At 32.1% G+C, this 27,100-nt stretch overlaps 3 protein-coding genes across 5 annotated transcripts in view; 1 reads left to right on the top strand and 2 right to left on the bottom strand.

Annotated features, from left to right (window-relative positions):
* Positions 1 to 1,224, bottom strand: part of LOC126748205 (facilitated trehalose transporter Tret1-like) — a 34,950-nt gene extending 33,726 nt beyond the window's left edge. The window contains exon 1 of the mRNA XM_050457276.1: positions 1,019 to 1,224. Coding sequence (XP_050313233.1) covers positions 1,019 to 1,095 — 77 coding nt within the window. The 5' untranslated portion in view covers positions 1,096 to 1,224. The remainder of the gene's footprint in view (positions 1 to 1,018) is intronic.
* LOC126748206 (DNA repair protein complementing XP-A cells homolog) overlaps positions 1 to 17,997 on the top strand; it is a 40,002-nt gene extending 22,005 nt beyond the window's left edge. For both annotated transcript variants that reach the window (XM_050457280.1, XM_050457279.1), the window contains exons 2-5: positions 14,624 to 14,776; positions 14,831 to 14,942; positions 17,298 to 17,431; positions 17,484 to 17,997. In XM_050457280.1, coding sequence (XP_050313237.1) covers positions 14,640 to 14,776; positions 14,831 to 14,942; positions 17,298 to 17,431; positions 17,484 to 17,919 — 819 coding nt within the window. In that variant the 5' untranslated portion in view covers positions 14,624 to 14,639 and the 3' untranslated portion in view covers positions 17,920 to 17,997. The remainder of the gene's footprint in view (positions 1 to 14,623; positions 14,777 to 14,830; positions 14,943 to 17,297; positions 17,432 to 17,483) is intronic.
* A 49-nt stretch (positions 17,998 to 18,046) lies between these two features.
* LOC126748370 (3-hydroxy-3-methylglutaryl-coenzyme A reductase) overlaps positions 18,047 to 27,100 on the bottom strand; it is a 40,959-nt gene continuing 31,905 nt past the window's right edge. For both annotated transcript variants that reach the window (XM_050457552.1, XM_050457553.1), the window contains exons 3-14: positions 24,973 to 25,087; positions 24,467 to 24,554; positions 23,420 to 23,610; positions 22,630 to 22,736; positions 22,434 to 22,576; positions 22,184 to 22,291; positions 21,830 to 21,969; positions 21,262 to 21,602; positions 19,828 to 20,069; positions 19,324 to 19,608; positions 18,955 to 19,268; positions 18,047 to 18,898 (exon numbers count right to left, since the gene is read on the bottom strand). In XM_050457552.1, the coding sequence (XP_050313509.1) occupies positions 18,618 to 18,898; positions 18,955 to 19,268; positions 19,324 to 19,608; positions 19,828 to 20,069; positions 21,262 to 21,602; positions 21,830 to 21,969; positions 22,184 to 22,291; positions 22,434 to 22,576; positions 22,630 to 22,736; positions 23,420 to 23,610; positions 24,467 to 24,554; positions 24,973 to 25,087 (2,355 nt within the window). In that variant the 3' untranslated portion in view covers positions 18,047 to 18,617. The remainder of the gene's footprint in view (positions 18,899 to 18,954; positions 19,269 to 19,323; positions 19,609 to 19,827; positions 20,070 to 21,261; positions 21,603 to 21,829; positions 21,970 to 22,183; positions 22,292 to 22,433; positions 22,577 to 22,629; positions 22,737 to 23,419; positions 23,611 to 24,466; positions 24,555 to 24,972; positions 25,088 to 27,100) is intronic.

Raw genomic sequence — 27,100 nt, 5'->3', positions numbered from 1 at the left:
AATACATTGCTTTTTATTTACTTTAATAATTAACTTTGTATGGTAAATAATAAGCGTTATTATTACTCCATAATTATTCTCCTTTTAGAGGATAGAAACTCCCCCCCAATTTCTTTTGCCAATGAACTGTGATAACTTAATGGAAGAACATACAAAATCTACCTTAGTGTTTAAATACTATAGTCATCACTTTTTACAAAAAGAAATTCTTAACTAGACTCAAGGTCAGTCTAAAGTGCAAATATATTAGAACCTCCATCAATGCCAAATGAAAACCTGCGAACCAATTCGCACTTACTGCCTAAAAGCTTTCTGCCTAAAAACTTATTTAAATAATCTATATTTTGCTTATTATAGCCATTTGTTTTAAAGATACCCACTCGCTCCTGATATACAAAAAAGCAGGAAACCATTTGCACATTTGTTTTTTTTGTAATCTAATTATCAGGCAAAACAGGAAATAAGAATGTGAAGTAAAAAAAATAACTGATTATTCAGCATTAAAAGTCTATTTTGTCAGATCGGGTTGAAACGTAGATGGCATACGATAAAGCGGCCATTAAAGACCAATAAATTGGTCTAAGAGTTATAAATTATCCAAATGCTGCAAAACGTTCGTTTCTTGCGTAATAAATCTATAATTGAGTTGAAAACCCGTTTGGGCATTGCAAATGTTTGACCCTTATTAAGGCCAATACAACCACATGAATAGTTTGTTTGTTATTCTATATGCACTGAAACATATGTATAAAGTCGATAATGACTTTTATAAAAATTTATTTTTTGAGTTAGAGTTTTGAAAATTAGAATGCAAGTTAAACAGCATTGGAATATAACAACAAATTTATCTCAACACTGTTAAGGATTTAAAAATTCGATTATAGATAAACAACAAACCATTGCATAATTTAGACGCTGAGAAAAAACATTTCAGCCTAATCAAAACTAGACCAATAACCACATTCGACAATTTAAAATAGATAATATAAAATTTCGGTTAATACTATACTATACTAACCTTGGTTGTACCGTAGGCCTATAGATTGTACTACTTCCCAACAGGTTAGTCCTAGATGACACGTCTCCTAGATCCATTTGGCTCGAGTATTAATTGACACTATTACTAAAAACAATATTAATAATAATAACCAAAAAAATGTGGCGCTCTGAATCTTTAAATTCGCACTAACGTAGTATTTAAACAATACTGGTGAAAAATTTAATCACTATTCAATATTTATAAATTTTCGTGAAGTATATATAGTAGGCACTGAAAAGTATGTAATCTCAAAGAGAAGCATGCGCTTACCTGCGCACCTGTACTGACACTACTGACGGTTTTATTTTGAATTGTTCAGTCGTACTGAGTGGATGTCGCCCAGCTTGTTTTCATGTACTACATAATTCGATATATATATTTTTTAAAGTTTGTTATTAACCTTGTAGGTTTGGCCAGCCTTGACGTAAATCAAATGTTTAATAACAAATTTAGACTATAGAAACTGTTTTGGGTTCATTATTCAAATCAGACGTGAACATTTGAAATAAATTTCCATTTTGTCAACTGAAACAAATAAAATCCAAAAATGTTTTAACGCTACTATAATCTACACGGCGTATCATGTATTTGCTTGGCTTATTGTAAGTAATAAAAGAGATAAAAATATGACCAGTAGTTTTTCATTTCGTTGTAGATAATATGAGATTGTGGTCTCTTAAACAAACCAGTCAAGTGGAAAAGTGTCTACTAAATACAAGTTATTTACTTAAAAAAAATATATATTAATTTAGTTTGATTTAGCCAGGTTCGAATCTCACCATCGACCTGTCTTTTTATTTAATTTTTATTTAAGGCCTATGCGCAAGTCATGTATATGTTGAGATATGAGCCACACCCCTAATTCTGAAAAGTACTTAAAAGATTTAATTAAAAAAAATATTAAGAATTTTATAGATATGGTGCCAATGCCTCTAAAACCAAGAAAGCTAGAGACGTAAAAATTAAAACACTGATTTTTCTTATAAAATCATTGACCACCTATTTCAGCATTTTGCTCAAAAATCATTAAAAGTCAAAAAATTAATCTTAAAAGTTGGGAAAAAATCTTTACAAAAAAATTGACAATTTTAAGGATCATGTGCTTATATCTCTGAAACCAAGATGGCTAGGGATGTGAAAATTAAAACACAAATTCTTCTCAGAAAATCATTGGATACCTATTATAGTAAAGAAATTAACTTTGAAAGTTATAGAAAAAATCTTAAAAAAAATTGACAATTCTAAGGATCATATGCTTATATCTCGGAACCCAAGAAAACTAGAGATGTGAAAATTAAAACACATCAGGTTCTTTTCATAAAATCATTGAACACCTATTTCAGTATTTTGCCCAGAAATCATTAAGAGTTAAAAAATTATCCTTGGAAATTGGAACAAAAAAAAAATTATATAAAGGTTGACAATTCTAAGGACCATATGCGTATATCTTTGAAACTTGAGGAGGTAGAGAGGTGAAAATTGAAACACAGATTTTCCTCATAAATCCATTGTACATCTATATGGGCATTTTATCTAAAAATCATTAAAAGTAAACAAATTAACCTCGTAAGTTAAAAAAAGAATCTTAAAAGAAAAAAAATTTAAGTGACTACATGCTCAGATTTTTGAAACTTGAAGACTTAGAGAGGTAAAAATTAAAACATAGTTTCTTCTCATAAAATTATTGGATATTTATTTCAGCATTTTGCCTAAAATATATTAGAAGTTAAAAAATTAATCTTGGAATTTGGAAAAAAATTCTTTAAAAAAAATTGATCATATGGGGTCATTTATATCTCCAAAACTAGAAACTTAGAAATTGAAACACAGATTCTTCTCGTAAAATCATTGGATACCTATTTCAGCATTTTGCCCAAAAATTAATTAAAAATTAATTAAGTTAAGAAATAAAATCTTTAAAAATATTAAAGTCCTAGCGATCTTTAATTTCATATCTCTGAATCTTAAGGAGTTAGAGAGGTGAAAATTAAAATACAAAATCTTCTCAGAGAATCACTGAATACATATTTGACCGCTATATAAAAAAAATTACAATTGAAAATATTAACATTGGCATTTGGAAAAAAAATGACAATTCTAGAGATCATAATAATGGTCATATCTCTGAAACTTAAGGAGTTAGAGTGGTGAAAATTGAAACGCAAACTCTTCTCATAAAATCATTGGATTCCTATTTGATTACTTTGTCCAAAAATCATTAAAAGTGTTTCCCTGGATTTTTCTTAATGTTTTCCTATATAACTATTTTTAGTTCGCATAAAAGTCAACTAAAAAGAAATTGCGAAAATTTTCCTAAGAGATCCGAAAGTCTGGCTGCCAGCTTGCTCACGTAGGTGGAATATAAATGTTTCTACATACAGAAATATTAAATAATAATTTGCGTTGCAAATATTTGTATATTAACACCAGCCCACAACGTGGAACTATCTTAGTTAAGTGGGCGAACTGCAAGTTTAAGATATAATGGAGTGCGAACGTTTCAAGTGTTACTTTAACAAAAAAAAAAATCGTGAATCAGTTAGACATTGCATAAATGAATTGTCTGTCTATACGTAAAACTGCATGAAATTAATAATAATCATGTTAATGAAATGCGTCAAGTTTGGCACACAAATTACAATGATTTTAAAAAAAATTGCTTTGTTAGAGTGCGTTATGCTGAATTTGCAATATGACCTGTTTATACTTTTATAATTAGTTACTTATTTTGTTGAATTTGTCACAACAATATAGATTTTACTTGTATTTTTATAGACAATATTTAAAATAATGAATGGAATTACAGCCCTGAAGTTAAGGAAATTATAATGACAAATTATTCAGATTTCAATGCTTAAAATACATAAGACATAACTTAAACCTGGAATATATAAAAAAATTATTTCAAATGCCTGGAATAAAATAAAACATTACTTTAAATACTTTTAGAAGATTGTAAGATTAATAATATTTTAAATATGTGGAATGCCATAAAATATTAGTATTAAAATAAAGGATTTGAAATGTGCATGTTGGGCAATGTGTATATAAAATATGACGAACAAAAAGACTTTAATGGAATACAAATAAAAAGGAAAATAGCTTCAAGGGTTGATCCTTTCCAATTTATATCATACATACATATTATTTATTTTAGACTGTGCGTCGTAACAAAACTCATGTAAAAAGAATATTAGTAATTAAATAAACATCAAGCGACCTTTTTTTTCTTTAGAACTGATTAGCACCAAATAGTTGCTAAATCATTGTTAGTGTGTGTAAGTTTGCACGTTTACATGTAAAAAATAACGGAAATTTGGGGCCTATCGCATAATTTTTACAATACAATATCTTGCACTATTCTTAGCACATATGAAATCTTGACTCGAAAACGTTTTTTTTTTTTTTAATAATTCATTTCAGAAAAATACAAAAAAAAAAACGTTCTGAGAATGTTCGATATTGAACAGGTATCAGGTTTAATTACTATAGTCACATAACGGAGCAACACCCCGTATAATTATAATTTTATCCGTACGTTCACGGGACATGGTATCATTTCGGGCCATCGACCATTTTACCTTGAATATTATTTATAGCGTATTTTATAGTTAATTAATTTAACTTTCAATTAATCTCTGATTGATTCTGTTTAAGTTTATCTTGGTTAATAAACAATAATATTCTATAAAAAAAAAACAAATTCTTACAAAACTATAGTTCTTTTTTTAAATATATTAACGGTTGTTTGGTCCAATATGACCATGACATGACCGTGTCGAAGTGCAGTGGACAGTTATATTATTGATATTAATTACTCTTAACCAGGAAATATTTGTCCTGTAACATTCACAGTATTTCAGTTTTGTCCCTTTTAAGATATTGTCATTATTTTTTTTTGAAAATATTGTTAAAATCTGCCCTAACCACCTAAATCGCGTTTTGGCCCTCAAAAACATGTTCAGAATATCCAAACATAAATTTGCCTCGCAATTATAATTTTTGTCCTAAATTAAACTAAACAGTATGCGTGAATTTAATTCTTCGCTGTCAGCGCATAGCTTTTCTTGATTGGGCATTTTCGTGTGCGCATAACTCAATTTTAAGTTAACGGTCATAGCACTTCTAGTAAGAAAAGCTTAATAAACAATTTTAGTTGAATCTCTTATAAAAATAAGACGAATAATAATTTTCAAGCAGTAGTTTAATCTGCCGTCAATCAAAATCCAATCGAGTAAGTTTCCGCAATGTACTATTCGCGTCTCTTGCTGATCTCTTTTTATTGATATTATCCTAATCGGTTTAATTTAGTTGTTTGACGTATTTCCCGGTTCACTAATCGACTGTTATTAAATCGAAAACACGCTCACATTTCGTTTTCAAACTTAATCTCTATTTACTTGATAATAAAGAGAAAAAAAACGAGACAGTCATGGTCTTCGAATAAATTTGTTATGGTTCTAGCGGCGACGGTGTGGCAAATACACCTCCAATTCCGACCAATCGCATTTCACAATTCGCTACAATGTTTACACTTCGGGCGAAGTGACTGACATTTACAATGTTGGGTAATCGCACATCCGCTTGTATCGACGTATTAAAAAATTCCAAAAAAACAATCATCATAATACTTTGTCCCCAAAATGTTTGTTTTGTTAATCACTCGCGATGTAATGGATTAAGGTTTGATTTACTTTGACCTCGCAGATTAAAAACTTTTACTTTTCTTACGTGCTCAAAGTGCAAAGATACAGTTTGATTGATTAATTAGTAGATGTGAAAACAATTTTCAGTTTCTGCTGATTGATGAAGATGATAATGACATGTTTTAGGAAATTAAATTGTTTTCCTGAAACTAAGAAGGTGCAAGATCCAACTCTATAGATCCAGGATTGACCAGTCTTCTAAGCTTTCGTCACTTTTGGCAAGCAATTGAATTCTATTAGGCGGTTGAACCCTAAAGAAGAAAAAAGCAATTCCTCAAATTTCCAAAAAAAACTCTCTTCTCCTCTCAAAAAAAATTAACATGGAATGTTTTGAGTCATATTAACTTTATCTTCTGAGATACAAGCATTTTGTCCCTGAAAATGACATTTTTTTTAAAGGAGAACATCCTGGAATGATCCAATAATTTGATGAAAAGAATCTGTGATCCAATTTTCACATCTCTAACTCCCTCTGTTTCAGAACATTCTCACCTTGAAAATCTCATTTTTTTTCGACTTCCAACATCAATTTCTCCATACAAATTGAGGCATCTTACATGCTGTCAATTACCACCCTTAAAAAAATAATTTATTATTCTGACACGTCTTGTGGTCATTATTTTGTTTTTCAGTCCAAACAATTCCTGTTTTATTTATGTGCTATCCCACCTAGCAAACATATATTATATGTAAATGCTATGTATATTCATAATATCCTGACGTATATACATATAATGTCTATTTTTAAAGCTCTGTTTATTTTATGGATATGAAATAAAGATACATCTGTCACACACTAGGTAATACATGGAATATACTATTAGTATGTACAGTGTATATCCTGAATATACTAGATATTTAAACTATATCCAAGGGTTATATTCTATTGATCTCTCATAAACAGCTATTATATTCTATGTATATGTTACATGTATCTTCATAGAATATACAAATATTTCTAAGGTATATAGGTACCTATATCCATGAAACATGTTTTGGATGTACCATATATGCATAATTTCCTATACTCTATTTCAGAAGTGTATAGAGCAATAAACTGGGGAATTCCGTTCTGTTTGGCTACATTTCGTGGTAGTTCATAGGCGCAGGTACTTATAATATTTATGAATTTAATTTTCACGGATTAAATGCCTTTATTTTGAAAGAGATTAAATACTAAATAAATACTTTTAATCCTTTTGTATAGGTACCTATCTTTTAACGCTTTGTAACATGCAAAAATGGGGTCAGGTAATATATACAGACTATAAATACTTTTAAATCATATTTTAAACGTTAGTAGTCACTGCTACGCTGTAGTGTAATCACAATATTATTATCCCAATATTTAAAAAATGGAGGTATTCAGTCCAACGAAAAGATGTACTAAAAATTCTCCACTATCGCTGAGTGAAAAAGTTATTATTTTAAATGTACATGATTGCATAAAACACGATTACCCTAGTTTTACTGTGCAAGAAATTGTTGAAAAATGTTCTCGAATGAGTGGAATTGGAAAGTCCACCATTTTCAAATTGTTGCGGGAAAGAAAAGTAGCGTAGCAGGTCAAGTGGAATCTCCCAAGCAAAAGCCAGGACGACCTACAAAAGTCCTTGATGAAAATGCTAAATGTATAATTCGAAGAAAAGTTCACTCTTTTTATTTTAAAAAGGAAATACCCACCCTAGACAAAATTTTAATGGAGCTTGGCCGAGATGACAGTATTCCGTTGATAAGTAGAAAACTTTTATGGAAAACTTTAAAAAATATGGATTTTGCCTGGGAAAAGCATAACCGCAAAGCACTTTTACTGGAGAGCGACGAAATTGTTTGTTGGAGACGACAATACTTGAGAAGTATCAAGCAGTACCGCAGGGAGCAAAAAAAAGTTTTTTATCTTGATGAGACGTGGATTAACGAAGGTTATATAGTCCAAAAAATGTGGCAAGACAAAAATATAACCAGTGCTCGCCAAGCTTTCATAGAAGGCCTGTCTACGGGTATTAAAGTACCTTCGGGAAAAGGAAAAAGACTTATAATCACACATATTGGAAGCGAAGAGGGATTTTTAAAAGAAGGTCTGCTAACCTTTGAGTCGACTCGCACAGGAGATTACCATGAAGACATGAACTCAGACGTTTTCGAGGACTATTTTGGTGAAATGATAAAATTTCTTCCGGCTAATTCGGTGGTGGTTATGGATAACGCAAGCTATCATTCACGGCGAATAGAGAAGACGCCAACTTCAAGTTGGAGAAAGCAAGAAATTATCGATTGGCTGACTGCAAAAGGTATTGCGTTTGAAGCAAATTTGATAAAAAATGAACTGCTGGCAATAGCAAACTTACACAAAACTCGTTTCATGAAATACGCCGTGGAAGATATAGCCGAAAAATATAATATAACTGTACTGCGCTTACCGCCATATCATTGCGAACTAAATCCTATAGAACTGATATGGGCGCAGGTAAAAGGATTTGTAGCAAGACAAAACACGACTTTTAAAATGAAAGATGTTAAGCTACTGTTTGACCAAGCCATTACGGAAGCGACACCAGAGAATTGGCGAAAAGCAGTCCAGCATGTAATTAAGCAAGAGGACAAAATGTGGGATCTTGACAACCTCATCGATCAGACAGTCGATCCTTTAATTAAAATGTCAAGAGGTGATGACAGTTCGTCAGATGACGAAGAAGACTACAATCTATTATAATTTAAAATTGTTATACACTGTTCAAAAAGTGCCAGATCCAAAAGTGACATTTTCAACTGTTTTACTCTACATATTATGTTCAATAAATTTGTGAAAAAAATATATTATTCCATTTAAACAAAAGTAACTTTCTAAAATAAAATAGCATTTAAGTACATTAATTATAAGGTAAAAAACAAGTCCCAGTTGCACGCCTTTGGCGAACCGTTTTCAATGTTTATCAGTGGGTAACAATGGGCAAAACTCATAAATTGACCCAAAACCGGGTGGCACTACCTGCAATCAACGAAAAGAAAGAATTTTACATTGAAACTAATACCCAACTAAGGTAGTGGCATAAAATATTGGTGGATCACCAGGTACCACTTTTGCATACCTAATGAGGTTTTATTGCTCTACACACTTCTGAAATAGAGTATAGGTAACAAAATGACGTCTTGAATACGTCATTTTTCGTACTTTCTAGACAAATCATTCTGACGTCCTTACTACCTTAAAGTAACGTACAAATGTCACATCCAAAATGAAGTCTTAAATGAAGGCTTAAAGACGTCTTAAACAGAATTGAAAAAGGCTTCTGAAAGACGTCAAATATTTACATAGGACGACGTTTAAAGACTATTTTAGATCATTTAAATTCACCTAAAATAGGATAAGTAACTTTAAGGTCTTAATATAGTTTTTCAGGACATGAAGATTGAGAAAAAATATTTTTACTTAAATTCCAAATATACAGTGCATTTTTTTAAATCTCGGGTCATAGGGTTTTACGTGTAATATTTTCAACCCCATATTAGAACCTGTTCTATTTAATCGATAGGATTGAAACTTGGAACAAGTGAAGTTTAAGTTAACAGATTTTAAAAAATCCCATTATTTTGCAAAAAAATTTGCGAGAAACCTATTTAAAATACGTTTTTCTGATGAAAAAGTTTGCTTTTTCTGCACCTCGTAACCTTCATTATCTTTACACTTCAAAGCAGGTAGACAAATATCTGACAGTGACACAAAATAATTTTTAAATTGCTCCATTGAAATTGTTCAAAAACTCTTTAAAATGTCGATTTACACTACGGAGGAACGTATTGAGATGGTTTCAAGATACATTAGAGGAATGTCGGCGCAAGAAGTGGTAGATAATTTTGCCGTGTCTTATCCTAACCGTCCCGTCCCGTCTAGATCAACTGTACAACGGTTTCATGAACAATTTATTACGATTGGATGCATCGCCAGTTCTCACTTAAAACGAAAAAGAACCGAAACTGTAGTAGACGAAGAATTTAAAATGGAGGTATGCTTGGCCGTTGAAGAAAATCCAACAAATAGTCTTACTCAGTTTGCTGAAGTTACCGAAAAAAGTAGGAGTAGTTGCTATAAGGCAATCAGAAAAGAAAAATACAAATCTTTTAAAGTTAGAAATGTTCAAGAACTCTTGCCTAATGATTATTTTCTTAGAATGCAGTTTTGTGAACAGTGGATGGAACGAATTGACAACAACCCCACAATTACAAACAAAATACTATTTTCAGACGAAAGTACTTTCTGTACAAATGGTACAGTCAACAAACAAAATACTCGAATATGGGCGCGAGAAAATCCTCACGTCATCCAGGAAACGCATACCCAAACAAGACAGAAACTTAACGTGTGGGCAGGAATTCTTGGAGATCGAATAATTGGACCATTTTTCATAGAGGGTAGCCTGAAAAATATTTAGAATTACTTCAGGTGCAGGTCATTTCAGCATTAGGAAACGCTGTTCAAAATGGCAGGATAATTTTTCAACATGATGGAGCTCATAGTGCAGCGACTGTTACCGAGTTTTTGAATGCCACGTTCCCAGGACGCTGCATTGGACGTTTTGGGCCATCTAAATGGCCGGCGCGAAGCCCCGATCTTTCGCCTTTAGATAACTTTTATTGGGGCTATCTATCATCGAAAGTATTTGATATTGTTAGAGGCAGACCCAACAATATCGAAGGACTTCGTAATAGAATTATCGAGGCTTCGCGTACCATTACTCCCCGGCAGCTCCTAAATGTGAAAAGACATTTCTACAACTGTCTGGGCTTTTGTTTGGCTCAATTTGGAGGTCACTTTGAACAATTTATTTGAAAGGTTTTATTTGTTTATTGTTGATTTTTTAAAATATATTTTTGAGATTTTGAGGAAATTATTTTGTGTCACTGTCAGATATTTGTCTATCTGCTTTGAAGTGTAAAGATAATGAAGGTTACGAGGTGCAGAAAAAGCAAACTTTTTCATCAGAAAAACGTATTTGAAATAGGTTTCTCGCAATTTTTTTTGCAAAATAATGGGATTTTTTAAAGCCTGTTAACTTAGACTTCACTTGTTCCAAGTTTCAATCCTATCGATTAAATAGAACAGGTTCTGACATGGGGTTGAAAATATTACACGTAAAACCCTATGACCCGAGATAAAAAAAATGCACTGTATATTTATTTATTCATTTGTAAGTATAACAAAATAAAACAGAAATTCGGAAACTTTCGGCACAAAAATACTGACAACTTTTAATTTTAATAAAAGGAAGTTCGCGCCTATAAAATAAAACCGTTCTGTATATAAACGGTATATTTCGGGCGGCAGAACATTACAAATAGAAGTAAAAATTACATTATAACCAATGTAGTTTTTTACATACTCTTATATAACAAATATTTAATATTATATATTGTTCTTAAGGCATTCTAAGAGAAATTAATGACTTTATTGCTTAACTTAAAATTAAATCAACCAAACGGAGTTTGGAAAGTGTGAAGATAGACTGCAACTGCAAAAGGCCATAAAAAAAAGTTTTATTGCACAATATGGCCGCCCACTTTGTCCATGAATACATGACCGAAGCAAGTAAAATAGCCATTAAAAAAATTAATTCTTGTCTATATTGAAACCCTAAAATATGAAATAATATACCTGATCTAATGCAATTTGGCCATTTCTTAAGATGATAAGTAAGTTCAACACCCAAAACGTGAAAACAAACACCGAACACAAAAAGAAACACAACATTTGAACACCAAACAATTGTAAAAACCGGGTTGCCGTTAATGCCGTAATAATCTCAATGTGTAATATATATATACATAGAACATACACGATATTTTTTGCACTTTCTGGACTTAATAGGTATATACAGGGGATATCGCATGCTATGTGTGATGTTAAAAAAAAAAAATTAAATAATTGAAATAACATTATTTCAATGTCGCATGGATAACGAACGGAGAAAATGCGAATCCCATTTGCTCCCTCTTGTCCAGAATATATTGATAAAGTTCATCTTCAGGTCGATGTTATGTTAGGAGAAGACCCTGTAAATATATATACTTGCAGGCAATTATTAATGCGGTAGTATATTTCCAGGGTCAAACAAAAGAAGCTGTAATAACACTAATTAGAATCAATTCAATTTAAAGAATCTGCTTGGATGCAATTAAAAATAAAAAAACAACAACATTGATGTTTGCAAATCATACTTTTTAATTTTAATGACCCATTCACTTGCTCTATTATTTTAAAATAAAACGTGCAAAGAATAAACGAAAAGTCAGGCGAGGATAAAAGAATTATAACTCATTAATTAAAAAAAGAAGGAACGCTGTTTTGCTCAATATTACATCACGAGGGGCAAAGTTTACAATGTGATGGTGAGAGGTGTGTTCTAAATAAGCGATTTGGTGAACATTATTTATCAAGTTTTTTCTAGACCTTGCTAGTTTCGGAGAAAGATTATTCAGTGTTTTATCAATTGGTATGATGGATATCTCGGGTGATCTTTTGATAGCAAATATTATGTGGTTCAAGGTTCAAGATCATTTAGGACGCCATAATAACTGTACACCCTGTGGTTCTGTTCCTAACATAGTAAATAATAAAACTGAAAAATTATTATTACAATTTCAATTTGGTTAAGTAAATAAACTAATGGTTAAAGTATACAAGCCAAAATGCATGTTTATAGTAAATTTAATGGAGACCCTCATGTAAATATCATAAATTGAAAAAAAAATAGAGAAAGTAAATGCGACAAACAGTAATCTAATCTCAACTTTTCCAAATAAATAACATGTTTTTTGGATAAACTGATGTTATGACATCACTGATTGTTAAAGCAACATCTAAAACAAATCGGAATGATTAAAACGCATTTATCAGAATAAACGTAACAGATACAAGATCGTAAAAACCGTCAGTTAGATTGTTCCGCGTTATTTTGGCAAGTGAAGGTTGTGGGTTAATTCCATCGCAAAATATGTTGTATCATCATCTTTTATGAGAGTGTTTTTTATCCATGCAACTCTAGAATGTTTTAATGTGGAAAGTTCATGTTCGATGTTATTTATATGAACTTGCTTTGGTTTAATTTCTATGTCGTGCGTTAGTATTTTTAGAAATAAATAATGTTAACTATAGAGCAGTTTTTCTGCTATATTTTTTAAATAAAACTTCCCCTCTTATGACCTCCAGGAGCTATTTTTTTTATATCAGTTTCAAAATCGTTTACTCTTAATAGTACTTTCTCAACATAATTGCGAATACAGCAGGAAAAAAATTGTTTGTTTCAAAGAGACGGCTGTTCCACCAAAAAAAAAAAATCCGCATGCAAAGGCTCGGTTGTGCAAAAAATTAGCTAACAGCAATAAAACTAACATTTTCATGTTCACCTTGCTTTCTTGTGATGAGGTGACCGTGACAAGAACTTGTCTTTGTTCGTAAAATCAACTCGATTCGGCTATAGTTTATGTGAAAAAAATCCAAATTTTATGGGACTCAAACGGCAAACTTAAGCATTCAAAAATTCAAATAGAGTGCATTAAGTTCATAGAAAGGTACCTATTTGGTATTGTAATAATATGCAATTTTATTTTTAATCCGCTTAATATGGATTTATGCATTTTTACCGTTCTTAATTAACTGCTTAAAAAGCGCCATCTCTGTAAGTCAATAGTATTAACGAAATTTTTAACTTGGCAACATCTCTACTAGGACTTCAACGGAACCGCCTGTCAATGTCAAAATGTTTTAATTTATCAGTACGTCAAACTGAAGTGTATCAGTGTTGCCAAAGTGGCGCATTTAAATTTGAAATGGCGTTTAAAATATTCGGACATGCGCCGGACGCCTAAAGGTGGCGCTTTTAATTTAAACTGGTACTTTCCTAGTAAAGTATTTTGTTTTTGTACCTATATTTTTTAATTAAATATTTGTATTTAAACACGGTTGTTTTTATATATGATCAATAACTGATGTGATTTTTCAAAATAGTGAATGTCTATGTCTAAAAGTTTTACTGGGTAAAAAGAGACCCGTGTGTTTAAAACTTCCATTACTTTAGAAGAGCATAAATCGAGGAATCGGACGGTTAATTCCGTTTGTTGCTTACATTCTCATGGTTACATAAAAGTTTTAAAAAAATTGATTTGTGGGATCTCGGTGGACTAATGGTTAATATTTAGTTTTTTGTGCGAGTGCCGGGTCCTCCCACGGTTGGGTTTGTCTGTATGTTAATCAGGTATCTTTAACTATTGTTTTTAATTAAACATTTTTCACTCACAAAAAAACCATTAGGTATAATATAATAGAACACCCAGAACCGTTGTATAGTCAATATAGCATTTAAAAATTTAAAAAAATGGTCCCTGTTCTCATACTTTGGTCGAAAGTTATGCAAGAAATGAAGAGAATTTAATTTCTCTACAATTTTGGTCTCATTCATCAAGAAGCTTGTAAAACCTGCAGGAAGAAAGTTAGAGACATACAAAAAAACCTACTACTAGTAAAAAAGAATTTATTTGCCCCTGAAAAGTGAAAAAAACCGCTTTTTGGTGGCATTGGCGCCCTCTAACTTTATTTCCATGTCAAAAATGGCGCGCAAAAATTAATAATACCTGGCAACACTGTAGGGTATAGGCAAACATAACCATAAAATACAGAAACATTTACAAGACAAAATAGAAGCGAGAAGGGATAAAAAATAAACTACTTAAAACCCATAATACAACCACAAGAACCACCAAATATTTGCTTGCCCTAAAAGTCATTTATAACAACAGCAACAAACTCATTATTCTTAACAACAACAACAAATTCAAAACAATTTGCATGATACAGTCAAAATAGTCATTATTTTTAACAACCCAGTTGTGAATATCATAAAATGTCTCAAGGAGAAACTAGTAGCAATAAAACTGAAGAAGAACTTCCGAAATACCTTAAAGATCGCATTGAAAAAAACCGCCAAAAAGCCATTGCCAGGAAGAACAGCAAACTTTGCCAACATCCCTATGCAAAACCGTTAGTTTTCTAGTGTTAACCCTTAATAACTTTGTTAAAATCGGTTTTTTATAGGGAAGTGGTTTCAATTGATAAAAACAACACAATCAAGATTGGAACAACCAAGTACAAGGACACGGGAGGTGGGTTTTTATTGGAGGAGAATACTTCCGAGCCTGATACTGCTGTGAGTAATATATTTAGTTAGAAAGGAAAACAAATCTTTCAAGCAAAAGCTGCATGTACCTTGCCCCATTATAAGTATATAGAGTGTCTCATAAGTCTTGGTTCAATTGGTGTATGTTAGGAGCAGGATTTTGTAAAAAATTTTCCAGGAAAACCAAGATCCATTTTTTTTAATTGGTTTTAATTTAACTGTATCTGAACACAGTGAAAAATTTACCCCTAGAGAGTAAAAAATATCCTCTATTTTATGCTGACTCTGAATCGGGGGTAGTGACTGATATGATTTATTTAGGTATTTATCAAGAAAAAGGACTACCTCTTTGAAAATTTTATTTAAACAATCTAAATACTTGTTAAAAATGGTTAAATATAAAATACAATATTCACATACCAAATGTTATAATCCAACTATCCTGCTTCGATACATGTATTAGATTGCTTTGAAATTTGTTGAGTCTACCTTGAATGTATCAAAAGATAAATGTTGATTCAGAAGATTTAATGGTACCCAATGGACTGTGTGTTCTATAATTTCTACCCTGCCACCCAACTTCAAATATTTCATTTCTTCTTAATAGACAAACTGGCACATTAAAAGCCACTTGCTCTGACAAAACTGGGCAAGTTAATTAAACCATAAATAGTCTTATAAATAAAAGAGACATTATTAACTTTTCTTCTCTGAGATAAAAACTTTTACATATTGATGTTGTTAACCAAATTTAAAATTACAAAAGTTTATGAATTACCTCCGAACTTGTTCTTGTACAACATAGAGTGGAGAATAAACCCCAGATGCATACTCTAATTGAGATATTACCAAAGAGCAGTATAAAATGATTAAAGATGAAAGTGAATTTATTACCAGAGTAAACATTTTCAAGTTCTTATCAAAGTAGACTGTGTCAATTCTGCATTGATTTCTACAAAAACTAATGCAAGAACATTTACTGACATTAAGAAAGAGGAGATTTATAGTACACCAATGAATGAAATTATCCAAGCTTTGCTGCAAAATGGTTGCACCAGATTCATAAGTAATAACCTTATATATTTTCATGTCATCTGCAAACTTCAGATATTGTTAAGATGTAATCGTCCACTGCTCTATGTCATTAACAAACAAAAAGAAAAGCACTGGGCACCTCAGTGTCCATCTTGAGGGACACCAGATGATATATTGATCATGATCTATGTTATGAATTTATCAAGAATAATTCTCTTGCACTGACTGTTTTGTAATCCCTCTGTAATTGCTAATATCTCCCGCCTTAAAAATAGGAACATCATATGGTAGATTTCTCTCCAGGTCTTCATAAAACAAGAGAGATTTGGCTTTCGAGGCATATCCTTGGAATGCTTCAGATCCTATTTGTCAGGTCGTGTTCAGAAAGTCAACTTTGACAATTGTTCTTCAAGATGAAGTGCAAGTTTCCACTGGATTTTCCCAGGGTTCTGTTTTCAGACCACCACTCCTAGCAATAAAAGGCAAGGTGACAATGCTTGCTGATGGCACCACCATTTTTTGGCATGAGAGGAATTTGAGATCTCGAAAAGTCTGTGAGCACTGATCTTGAAACAATTAAGAAGTAAATGATATGCAAATAATTTTTATTTTAATTCTTTGCAAACAAACGTGTTGAGTTTTTAAGTGTTGTATGGATAATATTGTCTTGAACAATGAGTCTATTCTAAGGCACCATTCTAGAAAGTACAGTCTCATAACTAATGATGGGCTTAAATTTCAAGACCATATTACCAAGGTGGATAATAAGGTTTCTTCTGGTTGTTATGCTCTTAAATTCATTTCTCATAGTTTAAACTCTGACATAGCGAAAAAGTGCTTATCATACTCTTGTGAAGTTTAACTTGAGCTATGTCATATATTTGTTAGCCATTTTTGGAGCTCAATTTTTATACTCAAGAACGACGTTCTGCACTCTGTGATATTTATATTTGTTTAGTATTGTTTTACCTCATACCAAGGTCTCCTCAACTCTGTTGGTGATAATATAGCTAGTTTTTGAATTTGAATAGTTTAGTTATCACATATGGTGGATTACCATCTGACCTCAACTATGACTAACAGAAGAATGAAATGTTTTTTTAAAATCTCGTAATCCTTAATACATCTTAATGCAATATCACAGTTTATGGTAAAGTCATAATCAGGTGTCTGAGTACTATTATCATGTACATAAACAGAGATGAAAAATTACTTAAGAACCTTATCACTGTCAGTCCACTCTTTCTCCAATAACTCAGTTTGAACTCTGATTTAGGCTTGACATACTTTCATAAAACTATTCTATATGGGCAAAATAAACATGCAAAACTATATTTTTTATTTCAATAGGAACTTCCAACTTTAGCCGAGCCTGAGGCAGCTATAATAGAACCAGACCGTCCAGTGTGCTTCAATTGTAAAAAACCGTTTGCAACCTCTTGGCTTTTTGATAATTTTACCTGCAAATGTTGTGATCAATGCAAGTAATAATATTCATTCCCAAGGTTTTTGTCATATTAACTCATTTCGCTTTAGGGAGGAGAATGACTTTAAACTAATCACAAAAACTGATGCCAAAACCAAATACCTTCTCCAAGATTGCGACTTTTCAAAAAGGGAGCCACCGCTGAAGTACATTGAAAGAAAAAACCCACACAACGTCCGTTGGGGAACGATGAAGCTCTTTTTGGAATTGCAAGTTGAAGAAAGAGCACTTGAAGTGTGGGGGAGTACTGAAAAATTGGAAGAAGAGAGAGAACGCAGAGAAGATAAGAAAGTTGTGTCAAAAGTGAATAAGTACAACAAACAAATGAAGCAATTGAGAATGAGTATGAGAAGCAGCTTGTATGATAGGACCAGTGGAGCAGTGCATGAGCATGAGTTTGGACCAGAGAGCTACAACGAGGAGGAAGATACATACACTAAGAAATGCATGAGTTGCCCTTTTGAACAAACTTATGAAAAGATGTAATTTTTGGTAATTATTCCTGTGAAACCTTACTGTTATTTTTATGTTTTATTTTTTTATTAAATCTTTTTTTTAACCATACATTGGCTTTTTTTTGTTTTAAGGGGTTGGCATATAAAAACTCAGTTCATAGGTACTATAAAACCTTTATTAAAAACTAGAGCATACATGCATTATAAGTACCCAATAAGATACAGTACTATTAAATCACAGAAATAATCATTAAATTATATGTAACTGATCTGTGAAATAATTATTTTGCCCATTTTATCACTAAACAATACTAACAGGTATATTAAATTAACTTAATAATAATAAATATTTACATTTAAAATGGTTTGCACAAAAGTAAATAATTTTCCACTGTCGTGCTTAAACTGTAAGAGGGGTTATGTCATTTCTATAATTTTTCCATTAAAATTTCTAACAATTTTATGACCACAAGTAAATTCTGAGCAGTTTTTTTGATATATATAGTTGCAGAACAAAAACCCTTTTATATATCATCCCCTACTAAATCAAAATCTCTCCCTATAAACTGGGGATTGTTTTCAGCAACCCCAGATGAATTTAAAAAACCTAATAATTTACCCCATTGCAAAATATCATAATAACTCATTTAGGAACCTTTGGCATCTCTGCAAGTTGGTATCTCATTAGAAAACTACCGCTAATATACATAATTTATCCTTTTAATAACTTCAAACAACATCCTTGCAAGGAGGCAGCAGGTTATTCTTATTCCTATCAAATGCTGCGAGTAACAAAGCTGTCGACCTGTTGTGTCTCATGTGACTTTTGACCAAATGTCCGGCTGCCAAAGCTGACATAAGTGACAGTTCACCTGCTAGGACCGTTGCACATACTATTTTTGCTAATTGACATGCATTTGCTCCTGGTTCTGCTGTATTGGATCCTTTGACACCTAAGATGTTGAGGCATGTACCTTGGGCTGGCAAGATTGTCCCTCCACCAATTGTACCTAGAAATATTATGAAGTTTTTTAAAATGTTTATTTAGAGGGTTTTGTCATTTAACCTATTTCGATTGAAGGCATAGTACAAGAAATGTATAAGTCATCTCCATCAGGCCCCCAAGGTTCCATCAGAGTCATACAGTTGCTGCTTCCGACATTTTGGGCGGGATCTTGTCCTGTGGCTAAGAAAATGGCTGTCACTATATTGGCAGCATGCGCATTAAACCCTCCAATGCTGCCTGCTACTGCAGAACCAACCATGTTCTTTGAGTTGTTCACATCCACAAGAGCATGAACATTGGTTTTAAGTACATTAGCTACGATTTTCGCCGGTACTATTGCTTCGCACACCACCGATTTTCCTCTACCCTCGATCCTTATTAAAACAAGCATTAAAATATGTAAATAATTAGTTTTAAGGTCAATATTACCAGTTAATAGCAGCAGGTTTTTTGTCAGTGCAGAAATTTCCACTGAGACTCAGGATTTCCATATCTTTGAATATTTCTTGGACGAGTTTCAGTGAAAATTCGGTTCCTTTCGAAAGCATGTTCATGCCCATGGCGTCTCCAGTTGTTGCAACGAATCTCAGAAACAAAAATCTTCCGGCTATTTTAAGGGTTATCCTTTGGAGTCTCGCGAATCTGCTACTTGAGTCAAACCGAGCTTTAATTTTGTCATAGTTTTCAGGTTCTTGAATCCATTGCATTGCTTTACTGTAAAAAAAATTTCATACTACTAAGCTAGTCCTATAGGTGGAACCTTTGGTGTGACACTCAAATTACAAAACAGTTTTACCACCAACCAAGAGTCCTTTCTTATTCTAGACACATTTTGATTAAAAGTAAAACTGTTTTATGATTTGATAATACTAAGATGTTTACAGGAATTTCAGGGAATAAGTTTGATTAGGACGATTATTCAAAACTGCTTACCTTGCTCTTAAGACTGATGGAAATCTAACAACAGGTCCACGAGTCATACCGTCAGCAACAATGCTGCTATTAATGCCGGTGTCTTTTAATGCTCTGCATCCCCTATTGGTGCTGGCCACTAAGCAGCCCTCAGTGGTGGCCATAGGAACAAAAAATTCACGTCCATCTAGACGAAGGGGTCCAGCATAACCTACTGGAATCGGCATGTATCCTATAACGTTCTCGCAACAAGCTCCCATGACCTGTGAAAAGTGTTAACTGACTAATTGGATATTATCACAGATAGCAGCCAATATCTGTGAAATACGCCACTTATATCTCATTTGATGAAATACAGGGTGTTCGAAAAATAGACGGAGATATTTCAATAGGTGATTCCTTCTAAAAAAAAAACTCTGTATATTAGTATTAAAAAAAATATTTACTCGATTCTTTTGAAATTTGGCAGTATTACTTGTTGTATTAAGAGGCTAATTTAGCCTTAATTAGATTAAAATTATAAGGTTCAGTGGCGTCCCGGGAGACATCTTAAAAAGCAAGCAAAAAAATTTACGCCACTGCCTTTCTTTCAACTTTAATGTGTTGTTTGATTAAACATTTAAAAATACAAATTTTTCGCCTCTTGTATTTTTTTCTTATCTCACTTCGTTTCTGACAAAATAAATAAATACAGTTTTATTGCATGCCACTGGATTAATTTTTGGTAAAAAAATCACCGGTGCCTTGGAAAACAAAAAATCATTTCTGCATGGAGGTTTGATATTGACAAGTGTCAGTTCTCCTAGAAAAATAATTAATATTTAAAAAAAAAATGTATCACCCTGTATCTTGAAAACTGCATTTCCAGACCCATGTTTATAGAAACTTTTTGTCATATTTTTTTACAAGAAATCACCCATGGAAATATCTCCGTCTATTTTTCGAACACCCTGTATATTGCAATAAATATTGCCGAATATCGTATAAGCAAAAGAAATATCCCTAGAATATATTTAAAAGATATTGCAGGGAATATTCGCTTTTCATATCTATTAGATATTCCAGTGGCATAAGTTTTAAAATCAATAAAACCTTTTTTAATAAACTATATATGTATTTAATTTTTTAAATTTATTTTGTGAAGGGTAGTACCTATATTTAATTCTTGCAGTTAACATAACATTTTAAAAATTATTATTATCTACTGCTCCAATACAATACCTATTAGATCTTCAACTTAAACTCGTAAATTTGTTGAGATATTCACATTGACACATTTCAAAGACTTGTATAAATAATTGAATATGGCCAGGATATATTTTAAAAGATGAAAAAATATTGCAGGCATATATGAATTAAATATATGCAACAGATATGCCTAGCATATGCAAGTGAGATATGAGATATTCTTGACATATATTAACATGCCAATTAGATATTGTCTTTTTAGCTTACCAAAGAATAGTCATAATTCCTGTAAGGTAATCCATCAAGTATCTTGGGGGCAGCCAGAAGGTCATTACCGAATATTTTCCTTCTAATGCCAACGCCTCTCTCCGGGTCATCAACGGCCTTTTCGATCTGATACCCTGCGATGTGCCTGTTTTTGATTAACAAAATGATTTCTTCATCGGTGAGCAAAGTGGCACCCAGATCAGTGTTGTTGTAGATCTTTAGGCAATCTTCAAGGCTTCTGCAGAGCTTAGGAATCTCATCTTCGGGGGAACTATCTACGTCGGAGGCGCAAGGAGTTGAGGTTTGGACCTCCTTGTTCTCGAAAGTTGGTTCATGTGAACCTAAATCATTGATAAAAAATCAATTTGAAGGTCATAAACTTGACATCGTCAAACCGCAGTTAAGTTGAGCTAGTCTCAGGTTAAACAAATTCAAATTGAAACCATTCATGGCGGCACAAAGCAACACATTCTCATTCATGAGATTGCCATCGGTTGTCGCCAATTTTAAATACACTTTTGACATTGACATTTTAAAGGGAAAAACGGTTTATGTTTTAAACACTTACCGCCCAAACTGAACATCGGCATCGTTTCGAGTTGCGGCTCTTCCTTCTTGAGCTCTTTGTTTTCAAAGAAAATTAATTTGATTAGAAGGGTGGAAACTAGGATTAAGATTACGATGTGATCTGCACCGAGGGTTAACCACCTGTAAGGAATGGAATATTTTATTATGTACATTGTTTTGTTGGATAAGTAAGTCAGTTTCTGGGTAAATTAATAATTTTAATATAGGCAGTAAAATTAAGTTTTATTGCATATTTTGTTAAAATTTTTATGAGATTGATATTTTAATCAAACTCAGTAAGTGTTATTTTGCTAAAATTTAAAAATAATGTAAGTATTAAATAATCATAACTTACCTAACAAAATATCCGTGTAAAGTACTAGGTTGTTCTTCGGTTTTATTTAATGATTGCTGAACAAGCGGTTCGATAGTATAAACTTCACTGTCTTTAAATGGCCAACGACTAAAAATGGAAGATTGAAAATACCTTATCTCAGAGTAAAATCATTAACCGCAATAGAAAAACAGTGAAAAGAAATAATTTACATTTATGCTAATCACTCCAGACTCTTTGAAAAATGTTTAGTGAATTAAAAATAACTTACCTATGAACATGTACTAGCATTAAACCAACTGACATAATCAGTTTAACTCTCTGCAGTACAGGATTTGATTTGTGGTCCTCCTCTTTAAAAGCGAATATTATCCAGGAATCTTTGGCTTTGCAAAAGTTTTTAGAACGAGAAAGCTAACAAATCAAACATTTTAAAACGAATATTAGGTATTAAGATGTGATCTTACCTCCAATATTAGTGATAAGCAAGCAGGATAGAAGGTCATAAACACGACATAGTTGACAAGTACCGAAAGGCAGGCGAACCAAGACAAGATCTCCAATCTTTGAACCCCTATAAATAACAGTTTGCTACTATTATGACAGACATATAAAATATCCGTTATGTAATGTAATTATTTAAACAAAAAGTCGAATTATATTTTTATTGGCCAACCAACAGAAGAATGCAACTACGTATATATTTTTTATTACATTTTTACGATAAAATTTCACTTTGAACTAACAAAAAGGAAACGTAGGGGTCAAACTTACAAAAGGTTTTTAATTACGGTGCAATTACACACGATACGCGTTCAGTGTTTGTTTTCGACGTTTTATTGACCAAAATCATTTGAAAAATTGAATTATAATAAAAGTCAATCAGTTAGTGTAAAGGTTCAGCTACAACAATATTTATTGGAATATTGAAAAAAAATTAAGGCACTTTTAAAATCAAACATATTGGTGGAGGCACTGGGTAAAGGCATTTAAGAGAATATTATGGTTACTCACCCTTCTTAATCGGTCTTCAAGAAGGTTTTTTTTAAATTTAAAACAAAAATTATAATTTAGTGCAATTATAAGATAAATAGAAAAATGTGTGACAAGGCAATAAAAAAAAATATGCACACGTGTGCGACGCGGTTATTGCTTTATCAGCCACGAAAGTCATGAAAAAAGAAAAACCATGTTGTAATAAAAATATTTATTACTATTAGTGTTGGTCGGCAAAAAATCGCGGCTTTTTAATATTACCTGACAATGTACCAACACCAATAACCAAAGTTTCAACAATGGTGTCCAACGTGATCGTAGGCCCCAAAACTGCCAGTCCTTTCGCGATATTACTCTTCACTTCTGCTTGGTTTTTGGCATTCAATGCGAATTGGGCCAACATTCCTGCTTTCGACAGGTCGATTAACAGCAGGAAGAAAAACAGCGCGTCTCTGTAAAATGTCAGGAATTTGTTGAAGTTTTGTTTGGAGTATTGTGGGAATTTTAGAGAGCTCTTGACACTATTTACTATACAGATAATGTTTGGATACGTACAATGTTTTTACAGGATTTAGCTGTTTGGTGTGGATAATGTATAGTTTTGATTAAATAAATTCTACCCTCTCCTATTACTATTTTATTATAACCAGTAAGGGGAAAACTATATATTCTAATAGCATACATTATTCCAGGAACATTTACTGAATACCTATTTTTTACCTCTGTTCTATTAAAATCTAATATTTACAGACGTTTTTTTATAAATTGGCAGCCATACTTCAACCACCTTTTTACTCTTAAACCCATCATCAAAAATCCCTCTATTTTGGTGAAAATTCTTAGTGTACTAATGAATACAAATTTGGAGGTTATAATATAAGTTCCAAATTTAATTGTTCTTGGACCTTGGTTGACAAAATAGCTTTTAAGTCAGGAAATATTTGAGGTACAAGACATTTTCTTATAAGAAATTATTGAGAAAAAATTATTTTTGATGATTCTAAAATGTGCAGAAAAAAATATGAAAAAAGCGACAAATGTTTAACGTAGAGTCACATGTTTATCCTCAAATCCATCCTTAAGAATCCCTCTACATTAATTTAAAAAAATAAAATATATTTATTTTATCCTCAAAAATGCTCGCTTTGCAAAGCTTCAAATTGGGCGGAAATTTGGACATTCTGAATATTGCTAGAACATTGATAATATCTTCCCTGAACAATTGTGCTATCATCACCTAGATGGCACCCATTCGCCATCATATCACTTAATTGCTAAATTAGAATAACGCATAAATAGCAAACTTACTTTAAATCACTAACGTTAATCCTCAGGATATTCAATACAGTGGTGGAAAATATGAAGCTCGAAAATACGGTAAACAGCCCTGCTATACCTAAAACGAAAACAATATCTAAAGTTAGGGTCTCAGTGGGAGGTCTATAGAGACGAGATTTTTGATTTAAAATTCAAATTTTAATAATCTCCTTGCAAAAACGAATCTGACAGGTAACTGCCACGACTATGTCGCCATAATAAATTAGAACCAAGGTTGGAAAAACTGGTATTACTCTCGGTGTAATCCCCCTGTTAAATGCATGTGGTGGCCGGTGTACCGCCGAATGTTACATAAAGTGGAAATTACGGCAGACTGTTTCATATGACATAAAACTTTCTCTCGTTATAATAACACATTGTAGGATAAGTTCACGGTCTTCATAAGCTTTTCACTTTACTTTCTTGATTTGGACGCGCCTGGCGGGCCACAATTTTAATTGAATTTTTTCAGTAATTAAATCAGAATATACACTTACCTAGGATGTATTTGGAGCCCAGTCTGTGTAACTTTCGGAATTGGTAGTAGCAGTAAAGCACTGCTAAGCTTCGGATTATTGTCATCACTATTAAGTCAGCTGCATTGTATTCAGCCTAAAAGAAAAGTAATGTTTTAATTCGGCTAGTATTTTTTGATCAAAGATTACAAAAAATAATTTTTACTTTTAGGGTGATAATCAGCAAAAGCGACCCTATCTGGCCATCTCTGTTTAAACTATGACGCTAAGTGAAAAAAACTTAAATACTATATACTATTGAAATACAGGGTTCTACTAATACAATCTATAGTTTAATAGGCATCTTTTTTTGTGTTTTTTTGTTTGTAACAGATTCCTGTAAGATATATAAAAAATTGTTCTCAGAACTTTAAAAACATGAAAAATTATTTCAAATGCCTGAGAGATATTGATAAAATAATGGAAAATCAATTATTGAAGAACATGAAAAAATTCTTGTCAAAGAAAGAGGTTAATACGCCATGTATCCTAAAATAAGATATTTCTTTCAATGAAATATCTACCGGGTGGCATCGCAACCATTTTTTTGGGTTTTGATTTTTTTTTTCTTGAAATTTTGGAAATTTTTTTAAGCAAATGGTAATTAAATACAATGATTTTGAGCCCTAGAAGCCAAAATATTCACAGATTTATAAGTGCATGCACTCTTATAAAAATACTTCAATAATTCATGCTCTCCTTGCACAAAAACCCTAATAACTTGACTCGTATTGTAATGATTTTAATGATTTCTTCAATCTTAGTTGAAGGGGGCTTCAAAGCAGCTTCCGGCTCAATAATCACATGATTCTGTGTCCTAGAAGCCAAAATATTCATTGATATATGAGTACAGGTATTCCTATCAGAGATACTTCCATAGTTCATGCTCTCCTTGCACAAAAACCCTAATATCTTGACTCGTATTGTAATGATTTTAATGATTTCTTCAATCTTAGTTGAAGGGGGCTTCAGAGCAGCTTCTAACTTTATAATCCCATGAGTCTGAGCTCTAGAAGCCAGAATATTCACTAATCAATGAGTACACACAGGCACTCCTATAGAAATACTTTAATAGTTCATGCTCTCCTTGCACGAAAATCCTAATATCTGGTCTCATACTGTTAAGATTTGAAATTCAATCGTATTTAAAGGTGAAAAAACTAAAATATTACAGGAATGTTCTAAAATTTATAGTATTGAAATACAGGTTTCTACTAATACCATCTATCGTTTTACAGGTTTCTGTTAAGGGATCTATAATGATACAGATATCTGCTTTAAAAAATTGCCTTAATTTGATTTGTTTTTAAAATGATTAATAACATTGTGTAATCGACCATATCAAAGGCTTTGACCAAGTCTAAAAAAACACAGAGAACCTTCTACCTATCTACCGAAGAATACAAGATTCCTGTTAAATTTGCCAAAGCATCTTCTGTAGATACGTTTTTTTAGATACAAATTTTAATTTTGTTAAGAATGTATAAAATATTTTTTCAAATATTTCACCTAATATAGAAATTGGCATATAATTCCGAATCACCTGTATGAAGTGTATAATTATAGTGCTTTTTTAAGAACCTGTGGAAAGGTCACTTCAGAAAGGGATTTGTTTATTAAATATGTAAGGGGTTTAGCAATATAAATATGTAACTGGAAATTGGTTAAGAATATCCAGACCAAGCTGTTTTCCACTCTTCAAGGAGTAGGGAATTTGGATTTTTTGGTTCTTAGGCGTTATACGGTTGTATTTTATTCGCCATCTCTTTTCCAATATTTGCAAGGTTATTAACAAATACCTCTGCTATATCTTTTTTTATCAAAAATTACTTTATCTGCTAAAACACTTATATTAATGGTCTGAGGTTTGCTGGTTTTATTTAAATAAAATTAAACTTAAAATTTCTTTAACATTTTTCCAGAGGATGTTTGGACCTATTCATATTTTTATTGATTTTTTATTTGTAATATTGTTGATGTAAGTCTGATAAGGGAGTGTCCCCAGTAAACGTGAAATTGAGGCTTAAGTTATGTGTTTTGTGAGACACTTTATCGTATTAGAATATAACATGGACAACTTGGAGGAATCCATGGATTTTATTACAGAATT

Source organism: Anthonomus grandis, chromosome 22, assembly GCF_022605725.1.
Source record: "Anthonomus grandis grandis chromosome 22, icAntGran1.3, whole genome shotgun sequence".
Classification (NCBI taxonomy): Eukaryota; Metazoa; Arthropoda; class Insecta; order Coleoptera; family Curculionidae; genus Anthonomus; species Anthonomus grandis.
This window is presented reverse-complemented; position numbering and strand designations above follow the sequence as displayed.